We start from the raw sequence: 22234 nt of genomic DNA, 5'->3' as shown, positions 1-22234 counted from the left end.
GCTCATCCATTCATTGTGTGGTCTGTTGTCTCACCCATACTCAGTTCGGTGGAAGCGAAATTATTGGGTTTTACTTTAGTTCTAATTCAGGCCCTTGTTTTCAAATGTTTGGGTTGAATCCAACTTCAGATATTCAATCCTCTGGTAAAGCAGAATATCCATTCATGTAGATTTAAAAATATCCCGTGGCTGCATCTATTCTCAGAATTAGAGGAAAAAGTGCTGTCACCTTGTCACTTTAGTTAAAACAGATCCCCACTGAGAGAGCTGTTCTTAGTCAGGCAGAAAACATGACAAACTGTCTTTGTCAGGAGCTGCAGAAGAATTTGCTTCACTTTACAAAGGTCCTGAAGTGAATTCTCTCTGGCTTTAGCTCTTCCCATACTGGCCTCCCATAAATATTACAAGCTGTGACTGATGATAAAGTTAGTTAATTCATGGGCCTCTTGAGCCCCAGGGCAAGAGGATCAGCTCCTGAAGGGACTGTGCATCAATCACTGCTCTCAAGTGCTGGTTTTTCCTACCCTCACTCCCTCTCTTCCTTCCTTCTGTACTGGGGTTGACCCCAGTGAGTTCTGAGCTGTATCTCTAAGCCCTTTTAGTGATGACTGCTTTTTAAATTTTAACACAGTCTCGCTAAATTGCACAGGTTTGCCTTAAACTTGGGATCTTCTTGCCTCAGCCTTCTAAGTAGCCAGCATTACAGGCAAGATTAGGCCTTTAGAAGATTGGCCCAGGCAGTCATGAGTGATTCAAGCCCTGAATCTCAATGCTGATATATTTGAACAAACCGACTTTCACCATCAAGAATTCACAAGATTCTCTTTCTCCACAATCCGATTAATCATAGTTTAAAAGCAAAATTCTGTATATGTTAAAATTACAAAATGGCACAAAATATTGTTTTTTTAAAAAAAACATTTTTCAGTTAGATTTTCATATTCAGGGAAGTGACATTTTTATAAATAAATAAAGTCCTCCCTTCCCTCCCTGATTCTGAAGTAAAATTTATGTTCATTCCTGCCTATTTCTTTAAGATTAACTATTGGTGGGGGGTTGTTAGAAAATAGAAAAAATCACCAAGGATTGATATGAACTTTATGTATTTAAATATATTTTAAATACGTATGTATTTGCATGGTTGCTTGCAACAGAAACAAACTAGGTTATGTAAGGAGTGCTGGCTTCCTTTTAAATGTACACTTAATTAGTTCAGTTTTGACTGAACTGGATAGGACTATTAATTTCTGCATATCATTGTTAGTTACAAGGTCAACCAATGGAATCTTTATTGTTTTCTTTATTCCTCAAATATCTCCTCCCTCTAGGTCCTTAAAACTTAAGTGTAAAGACAATGAGGAAATGTTTTCCGACATCCCTGGCTTTGATATTTAATAATCTGTAAATACTGCCCTGGGCTGTACACCTCTCCTTAATTGTAGGGCAGCAATGCTGACTCCTGTCTCCAGGCATGGAAATGTAAGTTGAGACATAGTGATGCAGCCCTTTCTCAAGCTGTTTTAATCCAGTCTCCCCTTGGGCCTTCAGCTCCACTTGTCCAGCCCAGCTTCTGCATTCGAACCCCTCTTCAGCATGGCTTGGGGGTCCTCGCATGACTATTTTAATTCTTTGAGTAATGTAGTTATATGGAACAAACTAGGACAATTCCATGCTTCAGAACTGTATTAAGTTTACAGAAACCATCATATCCTGTGCTGATCTAGCCATGGAAAACCAGGTCCCACTGAAATGATGATAGGGCAATCAGATAAAACTACATATCTTGTAGAGAGGGAAATTGAGTCTGGTGCACATGTAGCATTTCTAAACCATCTAAAGGTTCATTCCAAAACAATACTCACCAATTATAGGGCAGTTTTCCATCCCTCTCTAAAGATGCAAAATTGACAAATGTGCCTGCTCCACACTCTCTGAAAGAAACCACAAAAATCAAGGTCACTGCTGGACAAAGCACCCTTTACCTGACATAAAAGTAAAGAGAGACTCCTGGCTCATGACTGCATTAAAAGGGGGAAAAAAAAGCTAATGTAAGTTCTACAAATGTTCTTCTTCTGTCTATAATGTAAAACAGGAAGAGAAGACAAAATATCTTTTGTAAGGCTGTGAATCAAGTCATATTTGAGTCCAGAAGGATTTAACTCAGATTCTTTGCCAAAGGGTATTTGAGATCCTAAAATAAATCTTTGTACTATGTGAGGGGATGATATTTCTCACAAAGACTTCATTAGGAAGGCATAGAGGCTTTTCTAGAAACTCTGAGGATTTTCCACATTTAGTAAAATGTGTGTGGGATCTGTTTTATAGACCTTTGTTTACTTTCCTATAGTGGTAGTAAAATAAGATTTCCCCCCCAAATTTTCTTATATTATGAAGCACTTCTCATTTATCATTTGAGATGAGTGGTTTATATTGGAATACATTGGTTTCTTGAAGTATCTAGAAGGTTTTCAACTAGTCTATTATTGTAAAAACTTTTAAATTATTTCCTCCAGAAATGGATAAAAAGTAGATATACTTTCATGCCTGCCTTTTGACTAATATCATCTGTAAAGAACAGCACTGGGGGCTTGTGCTTCTTTCTCTTATATTAAAAACTGAAATAGAGCTTTGGATGGAACTGGTACAAATTCCTTCAGTTATGTACCATTCTTATTAGTGTAGTCTAAGAATAATTTTATTCTGCAAAATACACTAAAATATTACTGTATGATATACCATAAAATTACTCATTGTTGCTATGTTTTCCAGTGTCAATTTCATATACGTGGGATTTATTTTACTCTTTAATTCAGGAGTTCTTTATGTGATGTCCATAGATAGAATTTAGCCTCCATGAACAAAAGTGAGAAAATAAGCACACCTTCATTTTCATAGCCTGAAACTAAAATTTAGCAGTTCTTTTTATACATGAAGTAGAAATAAAACCATCATAATATAGACACCTGTCATGCGCTAATAGTAGAAATTTCAGACATTTTTATACAATAGACTTGAGGCACATATCTTGAAATATCATTCATTCATCACTATGATGAAATTATGATTTATTAGATGTCCTACTAAATGTTGGATACTTAAAGTGCTAATTAAAGCATACAGCTCATTTGCTTTTAAAATACTATGTCATACTTCGGTGGAATTATATTGTTCTATGTATTTTATTTTATGCTTTTACAAAGCAAGTATTATTCTTGAAAGGGATCCACAGGCTTCTCTAACTGCTGAAGAGGATCATTGCATAAAAAATTGATAAGAATCCCTGGTTTAAGACCAGCTGGACAAGTCAGAACCACCTTTCCTAAAAATCTGCTGTATGCACCACAAAGATTGTACTGCAGACCCTGTAAGCACTGCTATTTCCATTACTACATCTAATTATCCCTTCTGCTATTACCGTTACGCACTAGCAGTCATGGCATATTTCCTAGAAGTGAAATACTACGAGACTGCTGCATTAGTGCCCGACTCTTCACCAGTGCGTCTTCTCCCTGGCTTCCAGGCCACTACATTCTCTTAGTTCTTCCTACTCCACTGGCTGCCTCACACTGTTACTTTCTTCTCTTCCTGGAAATTTTAATATTGGGTTGTTCCAATGCTTAAACCAGGGCCTTCTTCTCCTGTTTCCATTCATTTCCTGATTTTCACCTAACCTGTAGCTTGAACACCATTTATATGTTAACAACTCTCAGATTGGTATCTCCAAGCACAACTTCTGGCGGGGACCCCAGACTTTCTTATTTAGCTGCCAGTTCCACACCTGTATTTGTAGTTCATCTCAAACCTAGCATTTCTAAAGCTGATGTTTGGGTGTTCCCCCAACGCTCACATCTTTTTACCTGGAGTCCTCTCCCCATTCTTGGCAACTCCGTTCTTTCAGTTGCTAGAGACAAAAAACCCACAGTACTCGACTCCTTTGATTCCTTTGTATATTTCCATTCCACCTTCAACTGGTTTGCAAGCCCTGTTTCCTCTGTTTTCAAATACTATGCAGGATTTAGTTGTTTCTCCCAACCTCCCTTGCTACAGTTCTGGACTAGCTAGTACCATGTCTTGCCTGGATTCCTGTCATCATTCCCCCAGCTGGTATGACTCCCTTTTTTCCTGCATTATTGGAGCTTGTTTTCTACATGAAAATATGAAAACACAAGTACGATATTGTTAAATTCTGCTGCAAACTGTGCCATGGCTGTTATTTAATTTAGAGTAAAAGCCAAGGTCCTCACAATAGTTTATGAAGCTCTTTCTGATCTGACATTCCTGTTACTCTTTCCATTACTTCTTCTGCATTTGTGATATGAGCCTCTCTGTTTGTCTTTGAAAATGTTATTCATGTTCCTGTCCTAGGGCCTTTGCACTAGCTTCTCTTGCTACCAGTCATCCTCTTTCTGCAGCTAACGCATGGCCATCTCCTTTATGTTTTCCAAGGTTTTGCTTAAAATTGTCATCTTTTCAGCAAAACGTACTTAATTTCCATGGCTCCTCTCCCCATTCTGGTACTGTTAATCTCCCTCACTTTATTTTATCTTAATACTTGCTAACATCCTATGTAACTATGTTATTTATGTCCCGAGTTTTTTCAGTGTCATGTGCTGTTGTATCCCAAGCATACGGAGGACTCTGACACATAGGTGTTAATTCATAGCTGCTGAATGAATAAAGCTTCAGTGACCTGTCCAATTCTAAGTCATGGAAAAGATTTGATCCTAAGGAGTGTGATTTCAGAGCTTTACCCTCCAAATACAGGGCAACACCCCCACCTTCCTTATCATTCTAAGAGTGATTCAGATGCTAACCTTGATGAAACTGATTTTCGTATTTAAACTCAGCTATTCTTTCTACTGGCTAAGTCATAAGTTCCTACTGAATACATTTGATGTCTGCCTTTTCTTTACATGTACCCTATAAGGTGCTGATTAAACCACTGTGGGACGGCTGGATTTATTTGTGAATAGTTGAAACTCTGAGAAAGGAAAACAATATTGATTTACAATTTAGCAGGCTAACACTGGATAAATATAAAATGGAAAAAAATTTCCCAAACCCAGCAGTCCTCAAATAAGCAACAGCTTAAGGGAATCAATGTATTGTTCTGATAACACCGGGACAACAGAAAATACTTGAGAACACGTTCTGTTGAGCAATGGATCAGTGACCAAATAAATAAATAAATAAAATAAGGAAACACTGAAGTGATAAATCAAAATTCTCTTCTGGGTCTGGGACTGTAGCTCATTGGTAGAGTGCTTGCCTAGCATTCCAAATGTTCTGGCTTTGACCCCCACACCAGGAAAAATAAAGGCGATTCTACCTGCAAGAAAAACTAAACAGGCTGCAACTGAGTGACAGGTAAAAGCTAATAGGGCACCTTCAATCTGTAAGTGTTTTCTGATGAGGCATGAAATTAATAGGGACTTAATCATAAATTGTACCTCTGCTTTGTGATAAAACAATGTAGCAGAACTAATGAGAGGATTGTTTCCTTTTTTTTTTACCTTGTGGTTTCTTCTTTTATTAACTTTGTTTATCAATTACAGACCAGAAATGGATCAATCTTTTTCTCTCAATATGTCAAATAGTACCCAAAGGTAAAGGATTCCTACACGGGGGCTTCTTACAATGCCAGAGTTGCTGATAGTAAGGGGTCTGGCTTTGTGCAATCAAGCAATGCTTTGTTTGCCACATTCAAAAAGGAATATTTAAAAGTTGATTTAGAAAACAGATATAAAAATAATAAAAGCTGAAATCAAATCTACCACTAGACAATTTAAGTCTATAGAAGCTACATGCGTGCACACACACACACGCACGTAAAAACATTGTAAAGATGCCAGATAAAATATTAACAAAACTTCACTCACCTAGCCATCTGCAGATGTTTCTTCCTGAGAATGACAAGGGTGATGAGCAGCAGTCCAATTAGAAGGGTGCTCAGGATCGCCAGCACGGAGATCACCACCACGTTAGGGTTCATCTCTGGAACTAAGGAAAGAAGCCATTCATCGCCATCATATGACCCATTATATGCACACCAGCTGTCTGTTGCTTTTTATCTAATCTTAAGAACAGTGAGTTTATGACGGTAACAATAAAGGTAACAACCATGTTTTCCCAAGTCAGCCAGGACCTCGTCCTCAGCTATAGCACAGTGTGCAGGTACCTGGAAGAAGTGTCTCTCTCAAAGGCTTACAATATTCGGGATGTTCTTCTAAAGGGAAGCTATAACAGGAAGAATGTCTGTGCCATAGCTTAAATTCATTGAAAATTCAAAGTCTAGGAATCATTGTCATGTATTATCATTGTCTGACATTTGCAAACTCTTTGAAGGTGACAGGTGCGTATCTTCCTCCCATGACTTCAAAGGCAGAAAGCACAACTGTATACTTTGCTCACGACTAATAATGTATATGAAAAAGGCATTTGCAAGCTGCCATCTGTTGCAGCATTTAGCACATTAGTTGAGGCAGCGTTCTGATGATCTGGAGCCATATGTTCAGAGGTTTTCCATCTGCACCACTCAAGAGATTGTCTATTAATAAGCCGGAGTGTCCTTAAGAAGAGGGGATGGGTCCTTTTTATGTACTTTATGTGATGCCTGCTTACACTTGTGATGCACTTGTACATGGCTGGTTCTTCACAATACATGGATGAGCAGGATGTTAAAAGTATGGGCACATGTAAAACCTTTATTGAACTGCTCAAAGTGGCCAGAGGAAAAGTATATTATCCTTTACACAGGTCATGAAATGGCAGAATTCATCCTGAAGGCTGTGGATGTTTGCTACTTTCCATTTGGGTGAGGTCAGCTCCAGCATATAGGCTGAAGGTTTGCACAGATAAAACAGCAGACTCATGGTGAGAAGCGTAGGTGTGTGGTCACCTGGCTGTTAACTGGCCCTCGAAGACATCATTTATCAACCTCTCAGTTGCCAAAAGCTTAATAAAACCACCTGTTACTCTAGGTTTTTAGGGACATACATGGAATAATAGATATTAAAGTGTACTTAGAAAAATGTAACAGGATATAGAGACAATATATCATTACAATCTTTACAGGCTAATTTTTTTTGGTCCTTCTGAAAAACAAAAATACAAATGTTTTTGAAAAAGTTCACTCCAGCCATCACTGAATATGGCAGCTAGATATGAGTAATATTACAAAAATAAAAAGAACTCAATGCAAGACTAATGTGATAAAAAGAAGAGCTTCATAGAGGGATTCAGAGTGTGGAATCAGGCTCTAACAAACCAGGCAACAACATGCGCGGCACAGCCCAGGAAAAGAACCAGGAGCTAAGCATCATTCCAGACCTACACTTTCTGCTGGACCCCAGACTTTCTTGTTTTGACTCAGTAATTTAGATAAGCCATTATGTGATCGGTGTCAAGGCTGAGGTCAAAAGATGCAACAGATGAAACCTAGTTGAACAGGCTTATTGAAGAAGAAGAGGGTAATGGTGATGAAGTTGGTGGTGGCAGTTAGCATTTATGACAGAAGTGAGAGCTGTCTGTACTTCACTTCTGAGTTTCAAAATAACCCCCAAAGCAATATATCATTCTTTTAATTATTCAGATAAAAAAGGCAGTAAATAGCTTTCCCTAATCATATGTCTAATTAGAATTAAGATGCACCCAATTCCACAGCTTGAGTTTTTTCTTTTTTCCAGTAGGACACTGGCTCCCCTAAGAGACAGAGAATGCACATTTCTTTCAAAAGTCAAGAAAATGTGGAAAGAAGTAAGTTCTTCCCAAGACCAGACTGCACACGTGTGTGTAAGTACCCATTGTGGAGACGGCTATGAACGTAGGAACGCTGGGGCTGCCGTGGCTGAAGCTGGTAACACTGCAGTTGTAGGCGGTGGCAGGCAGGAGGCTGGAGATGGTGACCACGTGGGAAGAAACAGAAATTGGCTCCTGGAGAAGCAGAAAGTAAAACACAGATTAAGTTCATCTTCATCCTTTTGTTTTTAGAATTGTTTGTCATAGTTAATATATAGAGACAGAATAAAAAATGCAAGCTGGAAAGGCGCAGAAGTGAAAATTGTTCTTTCTTCCTTTATTTCCCATCTACCCAGTTTCTCTCCGTGGAAGCAGCCATTGTGGCCAGGTAATATTTCTTTCTATGTTTGTTTTATGAACATATAATCACATAAGACATAATGAAAAATCATAATGTTCATTAATATTTTTTTTTTGCTTTTATAAAAACCTTTGTTATCAATACATTTTCCTATTATTTCCATTGTTAGGAGTCTGGCCATCAGTCCACCAAATTAGCAACTTTCTCTTCTCAACAAAAAACAAACAAAAGAGGCAAATATGAAGTATATGTGATTAAAGTTCAGATTAAACTGCTTTTTCTCTTTAAGTGATGCACAGAAACCCATTGAGAGTGATAGTTTATTTCACTAGGCCCCTACTGATAAAGGTTTAAATGGACTGAGTTTTTTGTTCTATTGCAAACAATGCTTCAGTGAACATCATTTCACAAATGTTGAGAAGCAGTATAAATATATATATAATATGTATATGCACACACAGGTACACATAAAACCTACGTGAATGTGCACACACAAGCACACATACACTCATTTGCATATTAGCAGCTAAATTGCTGGCTCAAAAAAGTGCACACATTTAATATCAAAAGCTATTCGAAGTAGCCTTCCACAGACATTTCTCAATGTGCCCACCTATTACCTGTGTATGAGAGCGTCTATTTTCTTACAGTTTTTCTCCAACACAGTACATTTTCAAGGTGAGCTTTCCCAACAGTATCAGTGGCACTTTTATCTCGTGGTTTAATTTTGCATTTCTTATGAGTGAAGCTGGTCAATTTTTCATACATTCAATAATATTTTGTATTTATTTTTTCAGGAAATATCTTTTGGGGGTTGTTGGTCTTTATCTTTTTGACTTGAAGCATTCTTTAAATAGTAAGAACCTTATCCCCTTTGCCTGCATTGTCAGCTTTCAGCAACTTTCTGTGCTCAGAAGCAGTTAATATTTGCCTCTTTTGTTTGTTTTTTGTTGAGAAGAGAAAGTTGCTAACTTGCTGGACCAATGGCCAGACTAATAACAAGTACTATTGTACGATATAAAAAGATGACAGCATAATACTCATACTTCTTGTTTTTTGTGATTCTAAAGCATTAGAAATTACCATCTCTTAAACTTTGTTTCCAAGAAAATTGTCCTCCTTATAAACCAGAAATGTATGCTTCCTTTAGTTTCACTTTGTAGTATGCATCTTTCTTGTGGTATTTCTATTTTACTTTACTTATTGTTTCTGCATCCAACTAACTATACAGAGAATTTTGTAGATAAATGTTAATTCTATTATATGTGTTCTACACAGCACCTTTCAGAAAACTGACAATTCCTTCCTCTTTGTTGTTATATTTTATATGTTGAATTATATTTCATACATATTTTATATGGCTGGGAGTTCAAATGTATTTTATTTGTTAAGTTGTATTTTATATTGGTTTATCTGTTGATCAACTTAGTGAGGCAGTTCCTTTATTTCTTTGTATGTCCTAGAGTGGCTGAAGTTTAGTGACAAAAGATAAACACAGACTTAAAAGTTCTTATGGTCTTATTCTAAGAATAGTAATATTTCTGTCACTGAAACACAAACAAGGAAACAGTTTTCACTTCTTACAGTCCAAAGATAGAAGAGAATTATTTTGTTTAGGTATTTAGTGTTAATTGAGATTAACCCAGAAAAGGAAAGTCAAAATGTACAGTACCTGGAATTGGGACCCCCGACTAGAGCCAATCTCTTCACAGAAGACCTCGAAGAAATCTGCTACTCCCTCCTCCACCCACAGCAAAGTCACTGAGGTCTGCGTTTTGTTCACTGCAAAGAGTGATTTGGGAGGAGCTGGTTCTAAGGAAATAAAATGTTTTTTTTGGTAAAAAATTAATTTAACTTGATGTATTCCTTCTTCTTTGATTAGTAAGAAGGTAAAATATCAAACAATCCACATATAGATAGTAAAAGCCCATAAAAGTTTCACTGTATATTGCTTTTGAAATGTGTTCCTTTACAAAGACAGTTATCAACTCAGCGGGCAAAATATTTCGCCTTTTTTTTTCCACTTTCCATGTTATACTTCTCTTTTTTGGAACACTTCTGTTTTCTACTTCAGCTTTATCATAACCCTAATCTATTAATAGTTTTTGTGTCATCTCCTCTGGAATTACCACTGCCCTAATAATACAGAACTTTGGGAGTCACAAGGGTCTGTACTTAGAAAAGGCCAGGAAATTGAAAGTGGTGTACTTCTTTCTAACAAAGAGATTTGGGCTGGTACTTGGCCAGCAACCAATCTTTCTTCTCTGGACACCATTTGGAAGAATTCAGTCAGGGGAAAGGCTTCTTGAAAAGTTAGTCAAAGTTAAGAGAGATGGATCTAAACAAATGATGTGATTTATCTAAAGAAAAGAACTGATGGAAGGGGGTTGGATGATTAATAAAATATTAGAGATGATTTTTTTTACCCTCAACATTTTGATCCATTAGTCAAGGAAGCCAAGCTGTCACGCTCATTTCTAGAACTCCGTCACTGGCTGGTTTGGCTGGGAACTAATACCTGCCTGGTTCTCAGTTCTTTTAAGTTGTCTGATCTCCCATCACCTGTTTCTGAATCTCTCCTGGTTGTCTGCTGTGACCATGTCCTTTGGATGTGGCCTTTTCCTCTAGTTCCAATGCAAGCTGGGGTCCCTGTTACCCATTGTCAGATAGCCTTGGAAAGGCTTACTTGGGCATGTTGTATCTTTTTGTTGAGTTCACACAACAGCCGATTCTGCCACCCCCACATGCCTCTGTCAGACAACTATCTACTGCTGTTGCTTGGATTTCTGTTCACTTTCCACCCACTTATCCAAGACTGGTCCCTAGAGCCTGGCTTTTAACAGTGCTTGAAAAAGCCCTGAAAATTAGTTCACTCTATAAAAATAGATATATGTATCTTTTGCAAGAAAATTTGAACATCGTTCTAGAATATCGTCACCTTGGCTCAGTCCAGAAACCAGAAGTATGTCAAAACCTATTCTTTATATGACTTATTGCAGGTAATCTCAAACTATGCCCAACTAAAAAGGATATTTTTTTCCCAGAGGCAGCTTGACAAGTCCAGGAAGGTGAGTTAAAGGAAGAAAGAGGTAAGTTAGCCATGGCCAAGCCAAATTCATTAATTGATGTCAGGATTCCTTTTCTTCATATGCAGCAAATTATCCCCTCCTCCAGATTTTGTGCCACCTCATTTCTCTTCTGAAGAAGAGAAGTGATAAAACTGAGTTTCTGATGAAGAGCAGAGGCCAATTTCCAATCCCCAAACCCTTCATAATTGTTATTGCCAATTGGATTAGAGTTTTCAGATTGCAGAAATGGAACTGGTTCTGACATGTGTAGAACTGGGTTTTTTGAAGCAAGTATGAGGTTGTTGGGCAGAATAGAGTGATTTGTTGCGTGAGGCTGGGCTTTTGCTGATTTTCAAATGCACATTATAGAATTGCTTCTCAGAGTAAGTCTCTTGGACTATGATCAGACTCCCTAGGAAGTCTATATTTTTCCATTTGATAAGTAGATTAAGTTTAGCTATTCAATAAGAACATTGCAAAGTCCTAATCTCTGGATTCAACTTTTTCACCTGCATTTTCAATCACTTATCATCTGTGTCTACTCTAATATCTCACTATTACCTCAGCTCCATATGGTCAGAAGTGAATCTGGCAATCTTGCCATCTCATAAATCTATGGTATCTTCCAACTACTCCTTATTCTTTGAGGAACATAAACATTCTTAAGTTGTTTAAATGAAAAAATTTGAGGCTGTGCCCTTCTCAGTCCTAGCATGTCTTTTCATAAGTTTTGCCATAGCTTCCTTATATTTATTTTTAAATGATATTGCCAGTCCAGGCTTTTATCATCACACAAAACTGATCATTACCAAGTCCTTTAGCCCTTTTTCCTGTGCCTCTAATAGCTCCTCATTTGGTCAATGTGAATTTAAGTCAGATTAAATTGTCACTTGCCTTATGTGAATCCTATCCATCATCTGTTGAATCTTATCTACATATACCAAGTTTTAAAGATCTATTCAAATTGGCTACATGCCTCCAAGGCATCTAGCTTCATCAACATCTCTACTCCCCCAGGTAGGCTGCCCACTGGTAAAATCAGTCTATTGGCTGACCCTTACTAGACAGTGCTCTTTCTCAACTCACATTTCCCCTCTTTATTCTGCACATTGTGAAATCAAGAAAAAGTTTTAGCTCTTCCTTAAACTTTATCTGATGACTTTGTCTTCTGATGATCTGTTCTCTTTCACATACTTGTTTTCTCTTAATTATTACTATTTGATCTCTATGAGTGAAGTCCTGATTCCACTAGATCCTTCTAGATTTCTTAAGAACAGAGGCTATGTGTTATAAATTACTTTGTCTTCTTCTTGAACTAGCTCTCTGTAGGTACTCAGTGCATTTTATTTACTGGAAATTTTAAAATATTGGTCCAGATTTATTAACTAGGAGTTTCAAGATTACAGCATAAGGCAGCTCAGACACACTGCAGTTGCATTTTTATAGACTCTGCCTTTAAAAAAATGGAGATCACATTGTTAAAGTAATCAGATTTCTGTGGCAGAGTCAAAGAGTATTGTGAATTATAATAAGGGCTTTTAGTGGCCCAAGTTATAGGACATGGATACCAGAGTAGGAGTTTCTTTTGACCAGGCTGAGAATGTGGGTCCAGATAGTAAGTATTGTTGGGGACCAGGCTACACGAGGAAAATGTTGGGGACAAGGCTACATGATGTAGGTCCCTCAGACACAAGGCTGGTGCTATCTGCTTTAGGAATAGGGAAGTATGTGGAAGGCTTCATGCTTCCTAGCTGTGCAAGGAAAGCTTGTAATCATAGTGCTTCTAAGGCAACATAACATCTGCTAAGGACAATGCCAAAAAAAAAAAAAAATGCAGGAAAGGGAAGAACCTAATCCCCATTAACTTGTTCCCTTTGTGAGGTTTAACTTGTTCTTCATTTTTCAGTGCCCCATTCTTACTGCAGTCACTATTCCAGAAAAGTACACTACCCCAACCCCTCACTTCTTGGCTAATAAAAAATGGGTCAACTTTGGAGATTGTAGAGCCTGTCCACTAGTGTGGCAGGGTCTTCCCTATCGTCTTATACCTTGAATTTTGTCTCTGTTTTATTTTATCCCCCTACTCCCCAAAGGTATCCAAAGGTCTGATCAGCCCCTGGCAAAGTAGGGTCCTCAGGAAAAAAATCTCCAAAATGGCCGGAACCTCCAGCAGCCATATAACAACTATTCTTTTTAGGTAGACCATGGAAGCATTAGATTATTCCAAGTTCACCCTCCTCTTACAAAGGACACCTCCAGATGCACTCCATAGAGTAATGAGCAACACAAACAAATCATCTACTTGTGCACTACTTAGGATCTTAGTCACAGGTGTCTTCTCTAAATGAACTAGGCAGAAATTTGAGGCTAGTGTCCCAAAGGAAATAAAGTTATTACAAGATTTTATAAGTGAAGATATAATTATATTGGAAGGTAATTTTGATTTAACTTTACCTCTTGTGGCAACATCTATTGTAGGCAATGTATTCAAATGAAAGAGTTATATTGTCCAACACAAGAGTTATGTATGTCCAACATAGTTACTAAGCACTTGAATATGATCATTTAATATTGAAAAATCATACAAATGTAAATATGAACTGGATTTTGAAGGATCAGCATGAAAAAAAGGATAAAATATCTCCTAAATAATCTTTACATTGTTGCTGTTTTGGGAAAGTTTGGTTAAATAAAATTCATGGACCTCAGTTTTGCCTTTTGTTACTTTATACTACTTTAAAATGTGACCACTAAAAAATTGAAAATTACATATGAAACTCTTATACTTGAATTGGATAGTACTGGAGTAGAGTGTTTCTTCCTGTTTGAGAGAGCAGAAGCCTGGAAATTCTTGCCAGAAGCTGATAGGAGGGTTCCTCTCTCCTATCCATTCTTCTTATCTTATGAAAAAGAGCTCAGCTCTAAGTGTATGTTGTTTTAGGGGATTTATGTCCCCCATCTCCAGGCACTGTACTCAAGGAGTTCATGGCTAAATGTTAGTTAGGCCATTGCATTCAAAGGGGAATACAGCAGCATGCAGGAACATTTTGATTGGTCTCCATGTGTTACGATGTGAAGTGTACATTCCCCAAATTTCCTTGAATACACAGTTGAATACACAGCCTCCAACACCTGAGAATGCAACTATATTTCAAGATAGAGTTTTTCCAGCAGGAATGAAGTCAAAATAATGTTAATAGGTTGGACTCAAATCCAATCTGACTGGCATCCTTAAAAGAAGGGGAAACTTGGATACCAGGGAGACATGCAGGCAAAGACCATGTGAGGACACAGTGAGAAGGTGATTATCTGCCAGCCAAGGACAGAAGCTGCAGGAGAAACCAGCCCTGGAAATGCTTTGATCTTGGACTTGCAGCCTCCAGAACCTGAAGGAACAAATTTCTATTATTCCACCACTTATTCTGTCATATTGTGTTATGACAACCTTAGATGACTAATACTGTCTCTTATTATTAAAAATATCAAATTTTGTCTAGTTCATAAAGTGGAAGGATTAAAATAACTCCGACAATGATGTGAAGAGTAAACAAAGTTTAGGAAAATATATACACATTTATATAATTGATGATATAAAAGATAGTGGATAATAATTGTAGCTACTAATTATAGATCATCTCCTAGTTATCATTTTGTAGATCTTAACTTCTTCATTGTTCCTGTGGTCCAAAATGTCAAATTTCCTTTTGTTTAAGATAATTTCAAAATAAGAACCAAGACTTGTCATGTAAAGGTACAAGATCCCAATAATGAATGTAACTGTACTGTGTACCTAAAATGTATACAACAACCAATAAACTCAATGAGGAAAAAAAATTTTCTAAAAAAAATAAAATAATTTCAGAGTTCATGATATTCAATGTTAGTGTGTACGTACACAAAGAAGGAGATAGACATATGTTTTTTCTTCACAAAATAAGATACAGATACACATTTCCATGCTGTTAACTCTAAAAACTTTCTAAAGCGGTGTTATCTCCAGCTATTTGGCCTTCTCCCTTTCCTCTTCTCTCCACTTTAGTCCCTCCTCAGGGTCTGGTTGGGAATCCAGTCTAATTTTATAAGAAAATCAAGTACCATGCACAAGCATGAGGAAAATGGGAGGCTGCAATGCTATCACTACCATTTAATTTAGACTGGATTCTGAGAGGCTCAAGCTGTTGCCTCAGATCTCTGGGGAGAGTGAAAGTGACCTTCTGTGAAGTGCTAGCTGGTGTCTGATTCTTATTTTGTGCTCTGGCAGCAAATCTTTTTTTTTCCCTCAGAAATTTCAAAGGGAATACTCAGGTGTAATATTTAGCAGAATGTAGCATATTTATTGTCTCAAATCCATCTTTCTCTGCTACTTATACTATTTTTTATTTTAATGTGACCCATTGATTTAGCTGCCTATTGAATGATGTTTATGAGGCCATTATTACATCCACAAGGGCCAGTCAGTGCCATTTTGTCTACATTTTCTAAGCTTGATGAATCATTTCACAAATATGTACTACTGGTAATCAGTGAAATTCAGTAGAAAAACACCACAAAAGTCATGTTTCACATAATATGAATCTTATTTATATTTTTAAAGGATCAACTTTACATTTTACCCTTATACTAAAAATTGAAAATATGCACATTTAATTTGATCTCAGCAGAAACTTATTGAAATGTTTGTGATAGAGACTTACATAGAAAAAGCCTTGATAGAAGTGCCCTGTATAGATATTTTATTTTGCAAACATTAGTAAATTTAAAGTCTTTTCTACTTCCAAATAAAATATTTAAGTAAGTCCTGATTACTTATGCTAGTTTAAAGATTTACATAATTGCGTACTAAAGGTAGATTAGATTGAATTGCTGTTAACTTTCCTAGATACCCTGAAACTTTATGCATCAGAAGAATGGATGCACCTTGAGACCATCATGTTAAATGAAACAAATCAGACATACAAGCTTAAGTATGCAAGTTTCTCTCAAATGAGAAACCCAAAATGTAAATAAAGAGCAAAATAAAAGATAGATAATAGGAAGTACTGAGCTAGATTGTTTGCAAAGGGAAGACCAAGAGGATGGAGGGAGGTGAAGGGGGTGAAGAATGAATGCAGATGTGTCATGTACATGTACTAACTCCCCACAAGGAGTGTAATCACTGTGCACTGTAAGCATGTATTAATAAAAATAAAAATTGACAGAAAAGAAGGAATGCATCCATTTTCCAAATTTAGTACTTCACCTATGCTATCCCTTTTGTATAAGTCATCTTAATCTATGGCCAACATAATTAAAATTTTTCATCTCTTCCTTTCATTCTCTCTCTCTCTCTCTCTCTCTCTCCCTCTCCCTCCCTCCTTTCTTTCTTTCTTTCCTTTTTCTTTCATTCCTTCCCTTTTTCTCTCTCCTTCCTTCCCTCCCTCCCTTCCTCACTCTAATTTTAATTTTTGTTAATGCATAGTTGCAGCATAGATGATTGTGCTTAATTCTTTCTGTGTCCCCTTTCCACCTCCTCTCTCCTCCCTCTCTTCATCTTCAGCCTGACAATAATTTTCTAGACCCCTCCTCATAATCAAGATGTGAATTGGAAGTCTTTGTCATCTGCAGTACAGTAAGTCTTTAAAGTTTATTTTGTTTTCCTCAACCTAAATAGTTCTGCCTTAAACACTGTAAGTCATAAAACATGTTCACCTTGGCAAAAACTGCAAGGTAAGTAGTGAAAACTGCATACATTTTGTTAAAGTTAGTGGAAATAATCTAGAAAAGGTAGCATTGTTTGAAAGGGAGAAAAACCCACAAGACAGAGAAATTATTCAGGGTGGATTAAAAATGATATACAATAAAATTAAGAAGAGAAATACTTATGTTAAATAACATAGCATTTGTCAGATTTAAAGTGTATTAGACCTTTTCTCATCAGCTTTTTTTCCTAAATACATTTATTCAGTAATTTGAAGTTTTAAAAGTAGTATTGAGAAATGTGAAAAACCTTTAGGCAAATATTTAGCATTTGAAAATGTATACATTTGAAAATGTATCATTAGGCCTTTTTCATATACAAAAAAATTTTTGTAGGAGTTAGAAATACATCATTTGTATTAGTTTTCAAATATACTCACTATGGTTTACGGATAGTGAGTACCGTATCACTCTTTTGTGAATCATGAGTTGGGTTTACAGTCTTCAACACAACTACTATAACTTCTAATCCTAATGAGATTTTTTCAGAGAAAGCACTCATTAACATTACTTAATTTCAAAACAAAACATCTGACTTCTTCCTTTTTAGTTTTCCCAGTAATATATTTTCATTTACCAGTTTTACTTGGTTAGGAATTCGGTAAATCACAAAATTGTTAGGAAAAGACCACTACTTTCATTCTATCATTCACCTTCTTGCCTTTACTCTGAACTCAGGTTGAATTAAATTCTAAAATTTGATGGACCATAAAGACCGTTCAGTTCAAATTTTCATCTTAGGTGTAGGAAAAGAAGACCTCAGTCACTTTTCTAAGATAACATAAATGTGACAGCGAGATGGGAGGTCCAAACCTCCATAAGGATCTCTCTTACTACACAAGGCTTCTTTCTAAAAATGTGAGTATTTCCCACTCATTTTCTCACAAATTGGGATAGCAACGTATCCTGAAAAGTTCTTTTGCCCAGAAGATAAACTTGTCCAGAGTGGGAACTTGATTCTGTATTTAAATCAGTGTTAAACTTTATAGTCACTGCCCTATTAGTCCAGTATAAAAATTCTTGCAATGTAGTGAAAATAAGGCATCTGAAAGCAGTCAGTCACTGCGGGATGGGCAGGAGAAAAACTTCTCAAGAAGAGCTGAAGTTGTGTGGCAAGGGCTGTGGCTGTGCCACGTGGCGGTGACTCAGAAGAGTGCAGCGAGAAATGGGGAGAGGTAGCTTGAAGAGAGACACTGTGTAGTCTCGGATCAGAGTGACAGGATAGTGTCACCAGAAACGGAAACTGGGAAGTGATGTTCGCACAGGCTGCTGGCCATGGAGGCTATGCGCCGCCATTTTGATCTTCGGCAGACGGAAGTGACACTTCTGTGCTCTTCTAAGAAGTCCGGCGGAAGAAACGTGCAGTAGCTGCCTTATCCTTTTGCCCTGTTCACTACAACAGTGGCAGCATCTCTTCCTGCAGGTTCATCTGGATCCCAACCCTTCCCTTGCATGCTACCTCTTTCAGCCCAGTCAAGGACAACATTTCAACCAGAGTCCCGCCTAATCATCCTGCATCACTGCTTTTCTCTGCTCTTTTGAATAACCTGATAAGCCTGTGTTCAAGCTCTTTCCACACACTTAGAGAAACAAACAAATACAGACTCTTGGTCCTTGTGTCCTTTAGCTTCTGCTCACTATTTCTCTTTTCTTTCATCAGCAGCCCCTTGGAAGTTTTGCCATTCTATCTTCCCCCTTGCCCTCTCTTTAAGTGCATTTTAATTAGATTTTCTTCCCTCTCACTTTCTTTACTGGGCTCCTAGGATCCTAGAACGTCACTTTTTCCTGTGTGTCTTCTTACTCAACAGCCACTCCTCCTCTTTGGCTGATTTTTCCTTCATGTTGGAGTGGCCCAGGCCTTAATGTATGAATATAATTGCTTTTTCTTGATTCTTTCCTTCATAACCTCACCCAGTCTGTTTCCCACTCCTACCTTTATATGTACAGACCTGAATCCAGGCTCCTGAGTCTAACAACCTATTCAGTGCAGCATTTCTTCTTTAATACTTGAGGCACCTTCTAGACCAAAACTTCCCATCTTTTCTCCAAACCAGCCTCTTGTGTAATAGTTACCACCACTGTATTTTTGTGGCACAGACCTCAGATTCTGATGTCTCCCTAGGTTGCTTTTACTCATTCGAAGTTATCTTAAATTCACTGACAAATTCCGTCAGCTCTATGTTCACAATAAATCTTGGATTCGATCAGTTTTCATCACTTGTGCTGCTGCGAGCCTAATCTAGGAAAGTACTTTTTAATCTGAGTAGGCACAATGGTCTCCTCACTTCAAGGTGTTCACACTGGAATACTTCGGAGAAGGAAAGGATTGCTGGAGAGGATGACGAGCTCAGAACTGATCCATAACAGGTGTAAAATGATACTGTGCTCATCTCCCCTAAATTGTCACCTGCTTTTTTGTTCTTGGCCCCAAACAGTTTGTTCCCACCACAGTAACACCCTGAGAAACGCGCCGGGTCACGTGACTCCTCTTCTTCACCCATCTGACGGAATATCCTCCCAGAGGAAGGCACTTTCAGTACCCCTCCACAGTCTCTTCCCTTGTCATCTCTCTGCCCAATCATCTACCACTTGCTCTTTTTTCTCCCTCCACTCTGGCCTTCCTGGCTTTTCTTTGAAATTTCTGGGCACACTGCTACTTCTAAGCTTCTTACCCGAGGTTCCCTCTGCCTGCCTAAAAGACTCCTATTTAATTCTGCCTCACTCCATCACCTCCTTCAGGTCTGAGTTCAAACATCACCTTCACACTGCTGCTTACCCTACCCAGCTCCATCCCCCAAATCACCCTACCCCCATCCTCTTTCCTGCTTCATTTTTCTCCGTAGTACATCACCACTGGACCTCCTTGGAGCTGTGCTTACCATCTCTTCTTCTCCACTAGATTAAGGCCAGGATTGTTTGTTAGTTTTCTCTGTCTCTCTCGTATCCTAGGAAGCTGAACACTATGTGGTGTGTTTTAAATGTTGAATAAATATTTGTTGACTGACAGAATGAGTTAATTTTAAAAAAATGTAGAGCCTAATTATTCTATTAGCTTCATACTCATTGAAGGGTTATAAATATGCATATAGACTATATATGTGCTATACAATATATACGCATATATATAGCAAATGTGCTATACATGTACATATGGAAGTCATATGGCTATTCATGTTTTCTCTCCTCTTCCATCCTTTTATCCATCTTAACTTTTTTCTTTCTCTCTGTGCTATATTGACAGCATTTATTCACAATCTCATCTTGTTGAACCTCTTTACTTTTTGGGGGGTGTGTAGGGAAGGATAAAGAAGATAACATTAGTCAGATGCCAGAGGAAGATTACAAGAAAGGGTGTGTGGAGCCCGGGATTTAGCTCAGTGGTTCCGCCGCCAGCCTCGCAAGCACAAAGACCCAAGTTCAATCCCCAGTACCAAAACAAAAACAAAAACAAACAAAAACAAAAACGGGGGTTGGTTTGTGGGCAGAAGAAGTACTTTAGGTTTCACTAAGATGTGACTCATAACACCAAATTCACTTCTTAGCATAAATAAGGACTGCATACATCTAAGCGACTATTTCCAAAACACTCAATGGTTTCAACAAAATATAGACAAATGTTCTCAAATGGAGAAAAGACCAGAGTGGCTGGGCTTTATAAAATCAGAAATCACATTTCACCAAGGTCTGTAATTATTTATACTCTACTGAAGAGAGAAGGAAGAGAGAATGCAGCTCTAATTCTCCCTAAATTTCTAACATCCCACAATGTTTTGATTCTTCCTTCTCCGTGGCCAAGCTATGCTAAAACTACTTCTACTTTGTAGGTAAACTTTGATGAGTAAGATGAAGAAAGTGTAACCAAAGCTCTAACATCCTAGTTTCAAAAAGAGAACCAAAAAACCACAGAATGATTGTGAAGCCCCTTCACCAATCTGTTACATGTATTAATAAGAAAATAAAAGTTTTATGGAAAAATAGACACAATCCAGGAAAATGTAAGCAGCAGGTGGAGAAAAGTACTGACCACTATCCTGAACCCAGGCGCAAGAGCATGCAAGGTGGGTCCAATCTCTCCAGGCTCCAGCTTGCTCAAAGGATACTCACACTCCGAACCCTTTCATTGCACCGAAGTTCTATGATTCCTTGCCTTGAACCTGCCCAAGCCATGCCTGTGGTCAGAGAAAAGCAGAATTTTCACAGCTGGTTTTCTCTTAGCTCATTTTGTTGATTGTTCCTTTCCAGCCTCTTTTGTTGGCTTCGCCTCCTCTGCTCAAGTGCTACATGCTGTTGCATTTTCTCTGCCCTACATCTGAGGGTTCTCTACCTCTACTTACTATTTGGCGATTTCATGCCCACACCCCACATTGATATTTCCAGCCCAGAAATTCTCCCTCAATCTTCAGACACACATCAATAAACTCATCACTTGATATCTATGCTTTGATGTCACAGAGTCATCTCAAATTTTTATGCCCGAGGAAGTATCTAGTTTCGTGTGTGTTCCCTTTCATGTGTCTGTTCCCAGGGATGGAACCTAGGGGTGCCCTACCACTGAGCTACATCCATAGCCCTTTATATTTTATTTTGAAGCAGGGTCTCTATAAGTTTCCCAGGCTATTTTTGGACTTGCAATCCTCCTGCTTCAGCCTTCCAAATGACAGATTGCAGGCACCTGTGGCCGGGCTTGACCATCTCTCATCTGCTCTAGTTTTTAGTTCTTCTAGTCTTTTCAGTCTCATTGAAATGCATCACCATCCACCCTTGTTGCTCAAGAGAAAAGAGAGAAGGTGAGAAGTTAGTGTTTTTGGTACTGGGATTACATCTACCCCCCGATCCCTGTAACCCCCATACTTCTTCTCCCTATCCTCTCATTTTGAGACAGGGTCTTGCTAAGTTGCTAAAATGCCCAGACTGAGCTGAAACTTGCCAGCCTCCCAGAGTTCTGGGGTTATAGGCTTGTACCACCAGGAGAAGTCATTCTTAATCTCTCTTTTTCCTACTTCTATCTCTGTCCCAGTTAAAAAAAAAATCCCAAGGACACAAACAACTTTCAAAATAACTCCTGAGATCTGTCCAGTTCTCATCTCCTTTACAATGACTTTAGTCCAGTGTTACCAAACTGACAAATAATTGGCCCTTCTTTCATTGTTGACACATTGTACTTTCTCCACCAAGCCACCATAAAGATTGCTTTAAATGTAAGTCAGGTTGTTTATTTTAAATTCCCTAAATGGCTTCTCATTGATATAAAAGTAAAATCCCACCTCCATGCCTCTGTCTAGCAAGCTTCCCCAACATTTTCCATGACTTTTATGTTATTCAGCGCTTATTC

General features: G+C 38.0%; 1 protein-coding gene across 1 annotated transcript in view; it reads right to left on the bottom strand.

Moving 5' to 3' along the window:
* Ptpro (protein tyrosine phosphatase receptor type O) overlaps positions 1 to 22234 on the bottom strand; it is a 103173-nt gene that overhangs the window by 41148 nt on the left and 39791 nt on the right. The window contains exons 13-16 of the mRNA XM_010638440.3: positions 9771 to 9910; positions 7800 to 7932; positions 5880 to 6000; positions 1863 to 1931 (exon numbers count right to left, since the gene is read on the bottom strand). Coding sequence (XP_010636742.1) covers positions 1863 to 1931; positions 5880 to 6000; positions 7800 to 7932; positions 9771 to 9910 — 463 coding nt within the window. The remainder of the gene's footprint in view (positions 1 to 1862; positions 1932 to 5879; positions 6001 to 7799; positions 7933 to 9770; positions 9911 to 22234) is intronic.

This window comes from Fukomys damarensis, unplaced genomic scaffold (assembly GCF_012274545.1).
Source record: "Fukomys damarensis isolate Sample0158 unplaced genomic scaffold, DMR_v1.0_HiC HiC_scaffold_19, whole genome shotgun sequence".
In the NCBI taxonomy this organism is placed as follows: domain Eukaryota; kingdom Metazoa; phylum Chordata; class Mammalia; order Rodentia; family Bathyergidae; genus Fukomys; species Fukomys damarensis.
This window is presented reverse-complemented; position numbering and strand designations above follow the sequence as displayed.